This window comes from Pelobates fuscus, chromosome 7 (assembly GCF_036172605.1).
Source record: "Pelobates fuscus isolate aPelFus1 chromosome 7, aPelFus1.pri, whole genome shotgun sequence".
Taxonomy (NCBI): Eukaryota; Metazoa; Chordata; class Amphibia; order Anura; family Pelobatidae; genus Pelobates; species Pelobates fuscus.
This window is the reverse complement of record NC_086323.1, coordinates 137,915,831-137,932,405: the sequence shown is the minus strand read 5'-3', so window position 1 is coordinate 137,932,405 and position 16,575 is coordinate 137,915,831. Positions and strand designations below refer to the sequence as shown.

General features: G+C 43.4%; 1 protein-coding gene across 1 annotated transcript in view; it reads left to right on the top strand.

Moving 5' to 3' along the window:
* Positions 1–498: 498 nt before the first annotated feature.
* The window catches only part of LOC134568831 (flavin-containing monooxygenase 5-like), a 35,673-nt gene continuing 19,596 nt past the window's right edge, over positions 499–16,575 (top strand). Inside the window, exons 1-2 of the mRNA XM_063427516.1 lie at positions 499–630; positions 2,788–2,976. Of these exons, the coding sequence (XP_063283586.1) occupies positions 499–630; positions 2,788–2,976 (321 nt within the window). The remainder of the gene's footprint in view (positions 631–2,787; positions 2,977–16,575) is intronic.

Here is a 16,575-nt window from a genome sequence, read left to right as displayed (position 1 = left end):
TTTAACCGATGCCGTTGGTGTGCCTCAGAAGACAGTTCAGGATTCTGCCGTGTATGTCGCCACCAGTTGCTTCTCAGTGGGGCTCAGCATTTCTGCGGTTTGGAAGCCAGGTAGGGGTCGCGGCAACGGCTTCTCTCCGGCTTCTGTGCTCCAGGAGGGGCCCTCACTGCTTTTACTGGAAGCCTCTGTCTCTGTGTTTCAGGGCTGCCAGATCGAGGTAACTTCGGGATGCGGGGAGCATTAGGCCGCGTAGTCGGTTGGTAAGTATAACCTTCTTGCGGGTCCCCAGCCAGAATGTCACCGGCACTCCGGTGCAGGACTGTGGGTATTGTACCATTATTTATGTCTGCAGATTTTAGCAGCTTTTGCTTTAAATTTCATGTATCATGTTTAACAGCAATATTATCATTATTTTAGTCATCTCAAGATTTCACTTGTAAAATATCTGTTCTGTTCAACTCTAGATTACCTGTGCATTGTTACAGTCAACAAAGGACCATGGTGAAAAGTGTTGCTATTATTGGTGCTGGATCCAGTGGGATGTCGGCAATAAAGTGCTGCTTAGATGAAGGCTTGGAACCTACATGCTATGAAAAAACTGATGATGTTGGAGGACTCTGGCGTTACAAGGTAAATATTACAAACCTTTAAAAATTGTAGAACATTCAAAACTATTTTTATGATGATGGCAATTATATATATATATAAAACACAACTCAAAATCTAGGGATAAGAACGCATTTATTCCTAATAAGCCCACAAATATAAAGCTGTAGTTGAAGCCAAAGGGACATGGACACTTATTGTGAACCTGCAATGGGAAATTTAATTTACCTTAAATCACTCCCATTTATATTGAATATGTCAGATATCACAAAGATACGTGATGTATTCAATGTAATTTTTTAGATATACTTACCTCACCTCCGTATCAGCTCCGCCATTTTCAGAGCTTTGGTACCACCCATGTAAGGTCCGTCCTCGACTCTTCTCACGGTCTTCTTTCGTTTATCCTGCAACCCTCCACAGTGACTGCATACAAGCAGAGAGACATCAGTAGCACTAGCAGGACTGGCAGTTTCCATAGCAACCACAGTACATGCGCTGTGGGCACTATGCTTGGGAGAGCAGAAGGACCAGCTGTGAGTGGTCTTTTCTGCTCTCCCTTGTAAGTTGAATTGTGGGCATAAAGTGTTTGCTACACATATGACTGAGAAGTGGGAGAAAAAAATAGGGTTTACTTCCAATCTATATATTTGCTAGCAAAGCTGCTAGTAAAAATAATTAAAAATTTTAGACCAAAGTATGCAAACTGGAAACATAGCTGTCTTGGCGAATTTTGTTTGAAATGTCTTCCAATTCAGCTATTTTAAATTCCTGACAATTCTCACAAGTAAATAGCCCTATGGTTATTATCTGTGGTTTTCACAAAGCATTACTTTTGGGATAGCACTGGCACTCAAAGAATATTTTTTTAATGAATAGTTGGTACCAGGGCTGGACTGAGACTGAAAATAGGCCTGAGCATTTACACCACACAACAGCCCACATATGGGACATATTTACATAGCATGTGTGTGTTAACTTGGAGGAGCATTTGTGTAACATGACAGTTTGTGCGCATTTGTGGAGCATGCAGTATGTTTAAATATGATGTTCATTTGTGTAGCATAGCAGAGTGTGAATGAGAGTGAATGTGGGAGTGCATTTGTGTAGGATGACAGTTTGTTTATTTGTGAGAGTATAAATTAATTGTGTAGAGCAGGCATAGGCAACCTTCGACACTCCAGATGTTTTGGACTACACCTCCCATGATGCTTTGCTAGCATTATGGGGGATGTAGTCCACAACATCTGGGGTGCTGAAGGTTGCCTACCCCTGGTGTAGAATGTCAATTTATGTGATTGTGACAGTGTATTTGTGTAGCAAATTAATGTGTGCATGCATTTTAAGTGTTTAAACTTTAGTGAGTTATTTTATTTGTTATACATGCAGGAGTATTAGCGAGGATGCATTTTTATTATTACCCCATTCTCTTGGCACACCCTTCTCTTGTCTGTCTATCCATCCAACATTGATGTTTCTCTATATTCCTTTCCTTGTTTTCTCTGCCTCTCATTCACCTGAGATTGCTGAGCTTCCATTACCGCACCCTTTGTCTTTCCGTTTAGTTTTTGGTTACGTGTTGAAGATAGAGAGTGAAGTTATGGTATGGTATGGAAGGTAGTGAAGGTGTCCTGTCCCCCTCCACACACACTGCACTACTGCCTCTGTCCATAAGACTGCACTGCTATGACTGAGGAGACAGGGCTTGCAGTAAGTAGTACTGGGCCACATTAATTTGTGCCCTCAACCGTAATCACCATGACTCACAGGCAATTTGCTCAGTTTGCCCAATGGTCACACATACATCAAAAAATGTCCAGGCTGGCATTTTATTCCTACACTGCAGTTATTAACCCCTTAAGGACACATGACGTGTGTGACATGTCATGATTCCCTTTTATTCCAGAAGTTTGGTCCTTAAGGGGTTAAGGGGACCATTCTGATACTAGTCAAAATTGTTTTTCTATGATAGAACAAATGAGAGTTTGACTTGTTCATATACTTTTGAGTCAGTACCATTCTATAGAAGATGTTATGACATGTTGACTGTTAAGAATTAGAGCATCCCATATTTAGATATTTAAATGAAAAATGAATACAAGATCAGTAAAGAACCCATGTTTGTTACAAAAAAAATATAAAACCATATGCCAACATGTTTGTTCATTTGGATTTTAATAGGATAAACCTGAGGATGATCGAGCCAGTATCTACCAGTCTGTGGTCATCAACACTTCCAAGGAGATGATGTGTTTCAGTGATTATCCCATCCCAGATGATTTCCCGAATTTCATGCACCACTCCAAAGTCATGGAGTATTTCAGAATGTATGCACAAAACTTCAACCTTATCAAGTACATCCAGTTTAAGGTACAGCATGGTATAGTATTAAGCAAATTATTTGCCAACTTATCTAATGCAAAGAATAGATAGAATGTTGCCATATATATAGCTTAAACTACAGATAGGGGTCAATACTTGTTTACAGAAGAGAGAGAGACCAAGAAGTATAATGATTAGTACATTGAAATATTTTTTTATTTTTTATTGAATTTTCTGACCAGGCAGCTATCGAAATCCACAGACAACGTGTATAACCAAGCAGAAAATATATTCTCCCTGGTAATTTTATTGTTTGTGCTTTCTCACATGCATTCCTAATGAGCTGTCAAAGAAGAGATTATATGCGTGCACCCTAAGATTTTAGCATTTAATAAATATCATATCATAGAGGATATTTAATTGTACCAAAACTAAAAGATAATTATACTTTTTAAATTTACCTTCTACATGTTGGTAAAAAAAAAAAAACATGAGGAACAAATATAAATAATTTTTTTTCTGTAGTTTTTTACTTTCAAGAGATAATTAAATAAATCAATCAGACTGAAATAGCAGCAAGGGATCTGAATGCGAGACATGGAGCAGTGGCATAACTACTGCATGCTAAGGGCGCCCATTGGGTGGCCCATGCACTTAGATGAGTCTCTGATGGGTGTTGTTTAGCTTGACCAGGCCCATGTAATAAGGCCCAGCAGTGGGAGGAAGTGAGTGCAGTGGGAGTGTAGCGGTACTTACCTTATCCGGGGGCCGGCCGCGGTCCTCTCTTCAAGCCGCGCGCGGTCCTGCGGCTGCACGAGCCGCGCGCGGCTCATCCGACTGCTCAAACAGGAAGGCGGGCAGTGACCGCGAGAAGCGGTCACGTGTCCCGCCTGCAGCTAAGAGCGCGCCGCGAATCTCGGGCGCGCTCTTAAAGAGACAGTGGGAGCCTAAATTGCAAAAAGGCTCCCATTGGCTCCTGTCATGCCAATCACCCCATACACTTACCTGTTGGGGGAGTGGAAGTGACAGGAGCCAATCACGTTAGTTTGAAGGCTACTTATACTTACCCTTTTCCCTTAGTTCCTTGCCCTATCGTGGTTTCTGCTACAGTTCCCTTTAGTGCTTGTTGTATTCAGTTGTGTTTCTCCGTACTTGACCTTGGCTTTGTATTCTGACTTCGTTTTCGCTTTATCCTTGTCTGTACTGTTTGCCGGCTTGCTGATTCCTGTGTACCAGACCCCGGCTAGTTCTCGTTTACGCTGTCTCTTTGTGCCCTTGACCTCGGATCGCTCCTGACTCTGTACTTCTCCTTTACGTCGAGTCCGGCCACTCTAAGGTCCGGTAGACGTATCTCTCCTCTGTGCTGTCTTCTGTTTGGCTGGATCCTGCGTGTAGGGGTATATACTCGTTACATTACGATAGGGCCATGGACCCCGCAGATTTAGCTCAACAGATGGCGACCCATGAGGCTAGATTTGTAGAGCAGGATCACCGTATGGATCAAATAGCTCAGGCTCTCCAGACGCTCTTAGCTAGAACCATTCCAGCAACCGCACCTAACCCTCCTACACCCCTGCTTCCTGAAGTATCGACTATGCCTAATGCTGCAGCACATTTAACGCCTCCTCCTAGGTATGGAGGGGATTCTAAGACATGCAGAGGGTTCATTAACCAAATAGAGTTTCATTTTGAAATGTATCCACGTTCATTTCCCACAGAGAGGTCCAAAGTTGGGTTCTTTATGCACCAACTTACCGACAAAGCACTTGAATGGGCAAACCCTATTTGGGAGGCTAATGGACCTATGGTGCATAACTTTCACAGTTTCCTAACAGCTTTTCGCAGAACTTTTGACACTATGAAAAGGTCTAAGAATGCCGCTAGAGCATTAATGAGGGTTAAACAGGGTTCTAGGCCTGTGGCTGATTACGCTATACAGTTTCGTACCCTTGCCTCACAGGTCGATTGGACCAATAATGGGTTAACTACTGCCTTCATGGAAGGCTTATCAGATTCTATATTGGATGAGGTAGCGGCTAAGGAACTTCCTGTTGCCTTAGAGGACCTTATTGACTACCTCATCGATATAGATAATAGGATTCGGGACAGGCTCTATACCAAGAACAGGAATAGACGTTTTGTTACGCCTATTCACCCCAGAGTTAATCCACCGGAGAGTGTAAAAGTATCTGAAGAGGAGCCAATGCAATTAGGGGTTGCCAAACTCTCTGATAATGAAAAATTACATAGGAGAAGAGAGGGACTCTGCCTATATTGTGGTAGGAGAGAACATATGGTAAAGGAGTGTCCTCTGCTCCCGGAAAACTCTCGCACCTAAGACCTTATAGGGGACTGGCCTTGGGTGTGATTTCTAAGTCTCCTACATTGCCTCCTAACCGACTGCTTCTCCCTGTTTCTTTACATATGGGAGAGAGTTGTATAGTTGAAAACATATACGCCCTGGTTGACTCTGGGGCAGCTGAGAATTTTATAGACTCTGGTTTTGTAAAGAAAAACAATATTCCCATCAGGGAGAAGGAGATACCCTTGGCCGTTGAGGCCATAGATGGTAGACCATTGATATCTCCAGTTGTTACTCACGAGACTGCACCGCTACACATGTACACAGGGGTTCTACACTATGAAACCATTCGGTTCCAGGTCATCACCTCTCCCTCTTCACAGTTGGTGTTAGGGTATCCATGGTTACGTGCCCACAATCCCATTTTTGACTGGGAGACAGGGCAGATAAAATCATGGAGTGAAGCCTGCCATGAGTCATGTACTATTGAAGTCACGCCTGTGAATTCTATTAACGTTCCTACTGTTCCTCCTTTATCTACGGCTATACCCTCTCAGTATTTAACTTTAAAGACTGTCTTTGATAAAAGAGAGGCTGACAAATTACCGCCTCACAGACCCTACGATTGTGCTATTGATTTGTTGCCTGGTACTATACCTCCCAAGGGCAGGGTGTACCCCCTATCGGTTCAAGAAAACCGTGTCATGGAGGAGTACATTAAAGAATCATTAGAAAAGGGATTTATTAGGAGATCCTCTTCTCCGGCTGGAGCGGGGTTCTTCTTTGTATCGAAGAAAGAAGGTGATTTAAGACCTTGCATTGATTATAGAGGTCTTAATAAAATCACCATCAAAAATGCTTACCCTATACCATTAATAACAGAATTGTTTGACAGGCTCAAACATGCTACGGTATTCACCAAATTAGATCTTAGAGGAGCATACAATTTGATACGTATAAAAAAGGACCACGAATGGACACTCGGTCACACTCGGTCAGGTCATTCGGTCAGGTCATTATGAGTATACCGTCATGCCATTTGGGCTTTGCAATGCCCCAGCAGTGTTCCAAGAATTTATTAATGATGTCTTAAGGGACTTTATTCACTCATTTGTTATTGTGTACTTGGATGACATTTTAATATATTCTACAGACATTCACACTCATCACAGACATGTTACGACAGTTCTGAAGACCCTTCTTGCTAATGGTCTTTATTGCAAATTAGAAAAATGTCTATTCGACCAATCCGAGGTCCAGTTTTTAGGGTATTTGATTTCCGCTGAGGGTTTTCGGATGGATCCCCAGAAGCTCGCTGCGGTCATAGAATGGCCTCTGCCGCAAGGTCTGAAAGCCATCCAGCGTTTTCTGGGTTTCTCTAATTATTATAGACGTTTTATCAAAGGTTTTTCGTCTATAGTAGCGCCTATTACTCGTATGACTAAAAAGGATGGCAATACACGTGTCTGGTCTACTGAGGCACTTCAGGCTTTTGACTTTCTTAAGACTACGTTCGCCTCTGCCCCTATTTTACAGCATCCTGTCCCCTCATTGCCATATATACTTGAGGTTGATGCTTCCGATATAGGGGTAGGTGCTGTCTTATCCCAAAGAGAGTCTCCTGACAAGCCATTGCATCCTTGTGGCTTCTTTTCTAAACAAATGTCCAAAGCAGAAAGGAATTATGATGTGGGTAATTGCAAACTCCTTGCTATCATTTTAGCACTCAAAGAATGGAGACATTTGTTAGAAGGCACTAAGGATCCCATCCTCATATTTACGGATCATAAGAACCTGTCCTACCTTAGCGAAGCTAAAAGATTGTCTTCCAGGCAGGCTAGGTGGTCACTGTTCTTGTCTCATTTTAATTATATAATAACCTATAGGCCAGGTGACCGGAACACTAAAGCGGACGCTCTGTCCAGACAATTCGAGACTATTGACAAACAGGAGATTGATGTCACTCCTGTCATTCCCCCAGACAGGATAATAGCAACTACTATATTGTCTATTTCCTCGTCCCTCTTGCAGGCCATACAAGCGAAACAGAGCATGGCACCTAGCGAGAGGCCTAATGATAAATTGTTCGTTGACGTTCCCGAGAGACGGGATATTCTGTCACTGTATCACGATACTAAGACTGCTGGACATCCTGGTATTTCCAAAACAGTGTCAGCCGTTTCTCGGTATTTCTGGTGGGATACCTTACGTAAGGATGTTACTGACTATATAAGTGCTTGTTCTACTTGTGCATGTATGAAAACCTCTCGTAGAGTTCCTTGTGGGCTGTTGCATCCGTTACCCGTTCCCGAGAGACCTTGGTCTAATCTATCAATGGATTTTATTGTTGAATTACCCCCTTCGAATGGTAACACAGTCATCCTAATGATAGTAGATCGGTTTTCCAAAATGGCTCACTTTGTGTCTCTTCGCAAGTTGCCCACTTCCAAGGAACTGGCTCTTATCTTCGCTAAAGAAGTGTTTCGATTACAGGGTATTCCCTTATCTATTGTATCCGATAGGGGTAGCCAATTTATTTCCAGGTTCTGGAAAGCCTTTTGTTCGGAGATGGGTATTTCCCTCTCATTTTCTTCCGCTTACCATCCCCAGTCTAATGGAGCTGCTGAACGTGCCAACCAGTCTCTGGAGCAGTACCTCCGTTGTTTTGTGTCTCACCATCAGGACAATTGGTCTGACCTGCTTCCTTGGGCTGAATTTGCTCGGAATAATGCCACTCATGATTCTTCCGGCAAAAGCCCTTTTTACGTTGTCTATGGCCAGCATCCCGTTGTTCTTCCGGCTGCATTCTCCTCACAGGGCATGCCAGTTCTGGATGAGCATTTAGCTGGTTTGCGTAATACTTGGGAGCAGGTTCAGCGTTCTTTGGTGGACTCTGCTGCCCGCCAGAAGGCTCAGGCTGACAAGCATCGCAGAGCGGCTCCTTCCTATGTTGTGGGGGACAGGGTTTTGCTTTCCACACGGAATATTCGCCTCCGGGTGCCTTCTATGAAATTGGCTCCCCGCTTCATTGGTCCTTATCGCATTATACATAAGGTTAATCCCGTTTCTTATGCCTTGGGTCTGCCTAAGAATCTGCGTATACCCAATGTATTTCACACCTCGTTGTTGAAGCCTTACGTACACAACCGCTATACCCGGCATACACCCCCTCCCCCTCCTGTCTCTGTGGAGGGTCATGAGGAGTTCGAAGTGTCTGCTGTTATTGACTCTCGTTTCCTCAGGGGTCGGCTTCAGTACTTGGTACATTGGAAGGGTTATGGGCCTGAGGAGCGCAGTTGGATTTCTGCGGATGCTGTTCATGCTCCCCGCCTTGTACGTTCTTTCCATTTGCGTTTTCCTGCCAGACCTGGTCCTGCCCGCCCGGAGGGCGTGTCCTCAGGGGGGGGTACTGTAGCGGTACTTACCTTATCCGGGGGCCGGCCGCGGTCCTCTCTTCAAGCCGCGCGCGGTCCTGCGGCTGCACGAGCCGCGCGCGGCTCATCCGACTGCTCAAACAGGAAGGCGGGCAGTGACCGCGAGAAGCGGTCACGTGTCCCGCCTGCAGCTAAGAGCGCGCCGCGAATCTCGGGCGCGCTCTTTGTCAGGGTTTCTTTGCTGTTTTAAACAGCAAACCTTTCTGTTTCAGTGATTGAGTGTGCAGCTGCAATTACTATGAGCTGCTTCTGCTTGTTGCCACGGTTACTCACCTGTGAGTAGTAATCAACCCTGCTGCTAATCAGTTCTGCCTATTTAAGCAGCTAAGCCCAGAACCTCCTTGCCCTTGCGTGGTTTCCTGTTTCCCAGAAGTCTCCTTGTTCCTGTGTTTCCTGTTTGATCCTGGTTCCTGACTCCGGCCTTGTTCCTGACTCCGCTGCTCTCCGTGCTCCTGATCCTGGCTTGTCTGACTACCCGCTCTGGTGACTGACCCCTGCTTGATTCCTGGACTTTGCTTTTATTTATTATTTGTTATTTATTAATAAAGGTGTGTTTGCATCTACTTCTGTCTCTGTCTGGTTCCTGGTCCCTGACATTACGCAAGGGCCATGAATACAGATGGTACAGGCAAGACACCTATACCTAACCTGCTTACCCAGTGGGACCAGCAGAACCACCATTTGGACCAGTATGCCCATCTGGATCCAGTACCCGGCCAGCCTGCGATTGCGGCCGCCTCTGCCTCACTTCCTGTTCTAGCACCGGTTGTAACCTCCAAACCTGTAACGGCTAGAGAAATGACTGGGTCTGTCCCGCTCCCTCAGCATTTTGGGGGCGACCCAGCACAGTCCAGAGAAACCTAATGGCCGTTGTTTTGTACCTATTAACCTCCGTACGAAACTATTGAGTACATACCACGACTCCAAAGCAGCTGGACATCCAGGCAAAAACCAGTTAATCTGGTCCGTATCCCGGCAATTTTGGTGGCCTAGTCTCCGTTCGGATGTCACCGCTTTTGTAGCTGCCTGTCCTGTGTGCGCTCAAAACAAAACCCCACGACGCCCTCCAGTGGGTCTCCTGCAAACCATACCTAATGGTGAACGACCCTGGACCCACTTGTCCATGGATTTTATCGTAGATCTTCCGGTCTCTCGTGGCAATACAGTCGTTCTCATGGTTGTTGACCGATTCTCGAAGATGTCGCATTGCATTCCCTTGAAAAAACTACCAACTTCCCAGGAACTTGCAACAATTTTTGGTCGGGAGATCTTTCGTTTGCATGGGTTACCCAAAGTGATAGTCTCAGATAGGGGTAGCCAGTTCGTGTCCAGATTTTGGAGAGCTTTTTGTACGCAAATGGGAATTCAGCTTTCCTTCTCCTCGGCCTACCACCCGCAATCCAATGGTGCAGCGGAACGAGCTAACCAAACACTGGAACAGTTTCTGCGTTGCTACATTTCTGACCACCAGAACAACTGGTCTGATCTGCTACCCTGGGCGGAGTTTGCCCACAATAGTGCGATTAATGCCTCCTCCCGGCTATCCCCGTTCCTGGCAAACTATGGGTTTCAACCGTCCATGTTGCCTGATACGTTCTTGCCACAGGAGATACCGGCATTGGAGGGACATCTCAGGGAACTCCGTTCCACTTGGGTGCAGGTTCAGAGTTCTTTGCAACGCGCAATGCAGAACTACAAACTCCAGGCCGACCGCAGACGCCTTCCTGCACCTACCTATCAGGTCGGAGAGAGGGTATGGCTGTCTTCCCGCAACCTACGCCTCCGTGTTCCCTCACAAAAACTGGCACCCCGATACGTTGGGCCATTTCGTATACTTCGAAGGGTTAACCCTGTAGCTTACGCACTTGACCTTCCTGCTAACATGCGCATCTCAAATGTTTTCCATGTTTCCCTCTTGAAACCGTTGGTTTGTAATCGCTACACCAACTCAGTGCCACGTCCACGTCCTGTTCTGATTGACAATCATGAGGAATATGAAATACGCAGCATCATTGACTCACGGGTCTTCAGAGGACAGATCCAATACTTGGTGCACTGGAAAGGATACGGTCCAGAGGAACGCTCCTGGGTTCCAGCCTCTGATGTCCATGCACCATCCCTCCTTCGTTCCTATCACGCCCGCTTCCCCATGAAGCCCGGACCCACCAACAGAGATGGGGGGAATCGTTGAGGGGGAGGTACTGTCAGGGTTTCTTTGCTGTTTTAAACAGCAAACCTTTCTGTTTCAGTGATTGAGTGTGCAGCTGCAATTACTATGAGCTGCTTCTGCTTGTTGCCACGGTTACTCACCTGTGAGTAGTAATCAACCCTGCTGCTAATCAGTTCTGCCTATTTAAGCAGCTAAGCCCAGAACCTCCTTGCCCTTGCGTGGTTTCCTGTTTCCCAGAAGTCTCCTTGTTCCTGTGTTTCCTGTTTGATCCTGGTTCCTGACTCCGGCCTTGTTCCTGACTCCGCTGCTCTCCGTGCTCCTGATCCTGGCTTGTCTGACTACCCGCTCTGGTGACTGACCCCTGCTTGATTCCTGGACTTTGCTTTTATTTATTATTTGTTATTTATTAATAAAGGTGTGTTTGCATCTACTTCTGTCTCTGTCTGGTTCCTGGTCCCTGACACTCTTAAAGAGACAGTGGGAGCCTAAATTGCAAAAAGGCTCCCATTGGCTCCTGTCATGCCAATCACCCCATACACTTACCTGTTGGGGGAGTGGAAGTGACAGGAGCCAATCACGTTAGTTTGAAGGCTACTTATACTTACCCTTTTCCCTTAGTTCCTTGCCCTATCGTGGTTTCTGCTACAGTTCCCTTTAGTGCTTGTTGTATTCAGTTGTGTTTCTCCGTACTTGACCTTGGCTTTGTATTCTGACTTCGTTTTCGCTTTATCCTTGTCTGTACTGTTTGCCGGCTTGCTGATTCCTGTGTACCAGACCCCGGCTAGTTCTCGTTTACGCTGTCTCTTTGTGCCCTTGACCTCGGATCGCTCCTGACTCTGTACTTCTCCTTTACGTCGAGTCCGGCCACTCTAAGGTCCGGTAGACGTATCTCTCCTCTGTGCTGTCTTCTGTTTGGCTGGATCCTGCGTGTAGGGGTATATACTCGTTACAGGGAGGAAGCGAATGCAGGTCACTTCCTCCTAGCTACAGGAAGAGTGCCACATGGGAGGCAGAGGAAGAGGCAGCACAGGCAGCAGGGGGAGAGGAAGAAGGAGAGAGCTGCTCCATACACCACATTCCCAACAATGTCAGCAAACAGCAGGACCTCAAGCAAGCCACCCTCCTGCACACAACAAGTATGCTAACAAGAAGGTGGCTGGAAATATAAAACGTATGATATATACTGTGTATGTGTCAGTGTTTGTATCTGAGTGTATGTGTCAGTGTGTGTATATGTCAGTGGGAGGTGGACATGTCATCCGGACCTTTCTTAGTGACTAATCAGCAATAACTGCTCAGTTGCTAGGATTCCTCGCCTGCTGTAATAGTACATTGCTCAATAAACTGATAGTAGTCATACAGTTTTAGTGTTATATCTTAGCCTTATTTTTTATAAGTGCCCAACCACAACACAAGTATCCATTTTTTAAATTCTCTAATATCACCAGGTAGAAACCATTCAAACCTGGCACTTGTTTAACATGAAATATCAATTTAAGACTAAGAAACCAGAAGAACAAATATAAGTACTTAAAATAATAAACAAAATAACCCACATATAAAAAGGTGACATTTCACAAAAGTAAAAACAAGAGAAAAACAGTTATTGATTCCAACACTAGATGGCAATCATAGTCAATGATTGTTGTAACTTTAAATTAACATAGTTCTAATTATATAGCTTAAATTTGCCCACCTCCACAAACGTTTGTATATAGTATTTTTTTGTTTGTTTGTTGCTTTCAGTGCATTCGTAGTATGATAGCAAGACTCCACCCACTACTCTCTTTCACTAGCTTTCTATTATAACCCAATATATCCCAATAATTGCCCATTTTTAAAGCCTTCCTTCCAGCTTTCAATGTTAATTCTACATTGTCCAAGCTTTTTTTTGCATTTTATTTAAGATTGCCTTTTTAACCTTTCTATTGTCTATTTTTTTAATGTTTCTTTTATTTTTATTTTCAATTATAATGACATTGCTAGCAATAGAGATAGGATATATTTATATACGAAGATTTGTGAGTTGAGATAATAAGTACAAATAAGGCATATATAAAAGTATCGGCAAACTAATACCATAATTATGAGGCAACTATAAAAAAAAAGACACTATACAAATACAATACAAACACACACACAGACATAAAAGGACTGTAGTAACTAGGGCCGGATATCATGTGTGGAGGAATATATATCCAAGGGTTCTATGTTTATCTTATCCTTTCCTTTTTTTAAAAAAAAATTGTATTTCTTCTTTATCTTTCTTTCTCTTTCCCCTTTGCCTTTTCTTTTTTCTTTCCTCTTCCTTTCTCTCCCTTTCCCTTTATCCATGAGGCTTCTCTTTTTCAATCCTTTCTTTCCTTTCCTATTTTCTTTTCCCTTTTTTTTACTTTGTTCTTAACTCCCTTCCCTTTTCTTCCTTTTTTCTCCTTCCTTATACTAGAGTACATTGTCTTTATTTCTATATAACAACCAGGGCTTCCATGAGTCTCGATAAGAGAGAGATTTTCCAGATATAGCTATGAAATTACTCTCCATTGTATATTGATAATATAGTTGTTTTATTATTTCTTGCCATGATGGATGTTGGCTGGATTTTCATTTGCGAGCTATAGATATCTTAAGTGTATAGAGAATATGAGTAATTCGATATTTATGTTTTTTTCTCCATTATGGGGAAGTCTAGATTGAATAGAAGAAGAGAAGGTGTAAGTAATATAGTACCCGGAATTAAATCTGAGACCAAGGAAGATATATGGGCCTTGATATCCTTTAATAACTCACAGCTATACCATATATTGAGTATTGTGCCAATCTCCTTTTTACATCTCCAACATAAGGCAGGTGCAAACACTGATCATCACACCCTTCCAATCTCTTAACTCTATAGAACACATACCCTCTCTCCCTACAAATAGATATCTCACACACCAATACTATATACTTTTTGTTTAATTTTGTTTTTTCACAATTTGTTTCATTTTCAACTACACACCTCATACCACTAACATGAATCCAAATATAACCATACTGATATTCTTAATAATCCTTCTTTCAATTCAATTTTGTTCACACCACTACCAGCATAAGCACACACCTCAAACTGGAAAACAAATTATCATACACCATGGCATGCTTTGTTCCTGTAACTTATCTGCTGAGTGCTGGTGGAGAGTTCTAAAAAATAGCCCTCCTACCCCCACCTCACAAAATTATAAAGTATCCCATTCACTATATGCCCAAACAAAAATGATGTCCAAATTCCTATTCCTTATGTTACTTGCCCTTGCAAATGATGTGGAGTCAAACCCTGGTCCCCCAGCTAATTCTAGTCCTAATCTCCCCACTAAAAAAGGCCTCTCTTTTGTGCACTGCAACATCCGTAGTTTACTCCCTAAACTGGATGCACTGCAAGCCTGGTGTTCCCATTACAAACCAAAAATCATTGTGCTCTCAGAATCTTGGTTAACGACTAAAATACCAGACACCGCCATTGCAATTCAGGGGTATTCATGTTTTAGAAATGACAGAGCAAAGAGAGGAGGAGGCATTGTTATTTATGTTGACAATTCCATAAAGTTTACCCCTTTACAAAACCTTAGTCCTCCTGCCACCTTTGATTTCCTCTCTGGCACAATTGAGATCCCGTGCAGTAATTCAATCATTGTTGCAGGAATCTACTGCCCACCTAGCTCCCCTGTGCATTCCCTTTCTGACATAGCCCATCTCCTTAGTGAAACCATTGCTCAAAACCCTAAAAGTGAACTGTTGGCCTTTGGAGATTTTAATATTGATTGGCTGAATCCTAAAAATAATAGTTCTTGCACGCTTTTTAAGACTTTGCAGCTAACGCAATTAATCTCCTCCCCAACTCGCATAAACATTAAAAGCCATAACCATACCCTGCTAGATTGGATCCTCTCCACTTCTCCTGATAGAATCCAGGAGGCCGGTGTTCTCCCAAACACTTTCAGTGATCACTGTTTAGTGTACTGTGTGCGCAAAATAAAGGCTATTAAATCCTCTCCCAAGGTTAAAATAACTAGGTCCTTCAAAAAATTTAATCTTGAATCCTTTCTAAAGGACATCAAGAACCTCCCATGGCACAGATTAAACATTATCCCAGATCTAGACTGTGCTGTTGAATTCTTTCAGTCTGAACTCCTACAAATTTGGAATCTGCATGCCCCGCTGCGTAAGGTGAGGGTAAAAGGAGCACATATGAACTGGATCACTGCTGACCTCATCCAAATGTACCAGTTTCTGGATTCTTTGTGGTCAAAGTTTAAGCGTACTGGCTCTATGAATGATCACTGTGCATATAGACAATGGCAAAATATATGCACAAAACAAACAAAATTGGCCAAGGCCCAATATTTCTATGACAATCTGAACAATAACATCTCAAACCCTAGAAACTTTTGGAAAGTCATAAATAAACTACAAGCTCCCCCAATCCACTCCCAACCCTCCACTGTCAAAGTGGATAACCAAACCCTGCAACTTCCCTTAGATGTAGCAAATGCCTTTAACAATTATTTTGTCGGATGCTCTACTGCCCTGATTGCCAAGCTAATAAATGGCACACATCCTGAAACTACAAATATGGATCAGGTCTCACTAAATTTGCAAACGCCCAATATAGACAAGTTCATTTTTAGACCTGTACCTGTTAGTGTCATTGAAAAACATCTTAATAATCTAAAAATGAAAAACCAGTCCGGACCTGACCAAATCCCAGCAATGCTGTTGAAGCTCAGTGCGCCAGCAATTGCTAAACCCGTCGCAACTCTGATTAATGAATCCTTGGTGTCTGGATACTTACCCAAACTTTGGAAGACTGCAAGAGTAGTGCCTATCCATAAAAGTGGTGACACTACTTTGGTTTCTAACTATCGCCCTATATCATTGCTCCCGGTATTGTCAAAAATCTTAGAAAAATGTGTCCATACGCAACTATGTGAGTATTACCAACAATCAAACTATCTGACCCCTGATCAATCGGGCTTTCGCCAGAATCACTCCACTACAACTGCACTCTTAAAAGTTTGCAATGACATCCAAACTGGCATGGAACAAGGAAACCTAGCTGGAGCTATTTTCCTTGATTTTGCTAAGGCCTTTGACACAGTAGACCACGACATTCTACTGCACAAACTCAAAAACTCGGGTATAGGTGATCATTCGCTAAACTGGTTTCGATCGTATGTATCGGAACGCTCACAATATGTGTCCATTTCTGAAAGCGACTCCCTCCCTCTCCCAGTCACGTGTGGAGTTCCCCAAGGTTCCATTCTCGGCCCCCTACTATTTTCATTATTTATAAATGAACTGCCTAATGTCTGCAAATCCTCAAATGTACAGATGTACGCAGATGACACAGTAATCTATGCGAGCAAATCCGATCTACCGCAGCTTGAGGCTGTGCTCCAAGACCAGTTTACAGAGGTAAAAAAGTGGATCGCAAAAAACAAACTGTTCCTGAACACTGACAAAACTGTCACTATGATCTTTGGAACAGTACCTAAATTACACAAATTACACAATTCCCACCTATCCATCAAAACAATTTCAAATGGCACACTGACCGCAGTCCACTCTTTCAAATACTTGGGTATGATGTTAGACCCCAATCTATCTTTTGGCCTGCACATAGAAAAGCTTGCATCTAAACTTTATCCAAAACTAGGTGCCCTGTACAGAAACAAATCCTGCCTAAGCCCTTCAGTAAAGGAAAA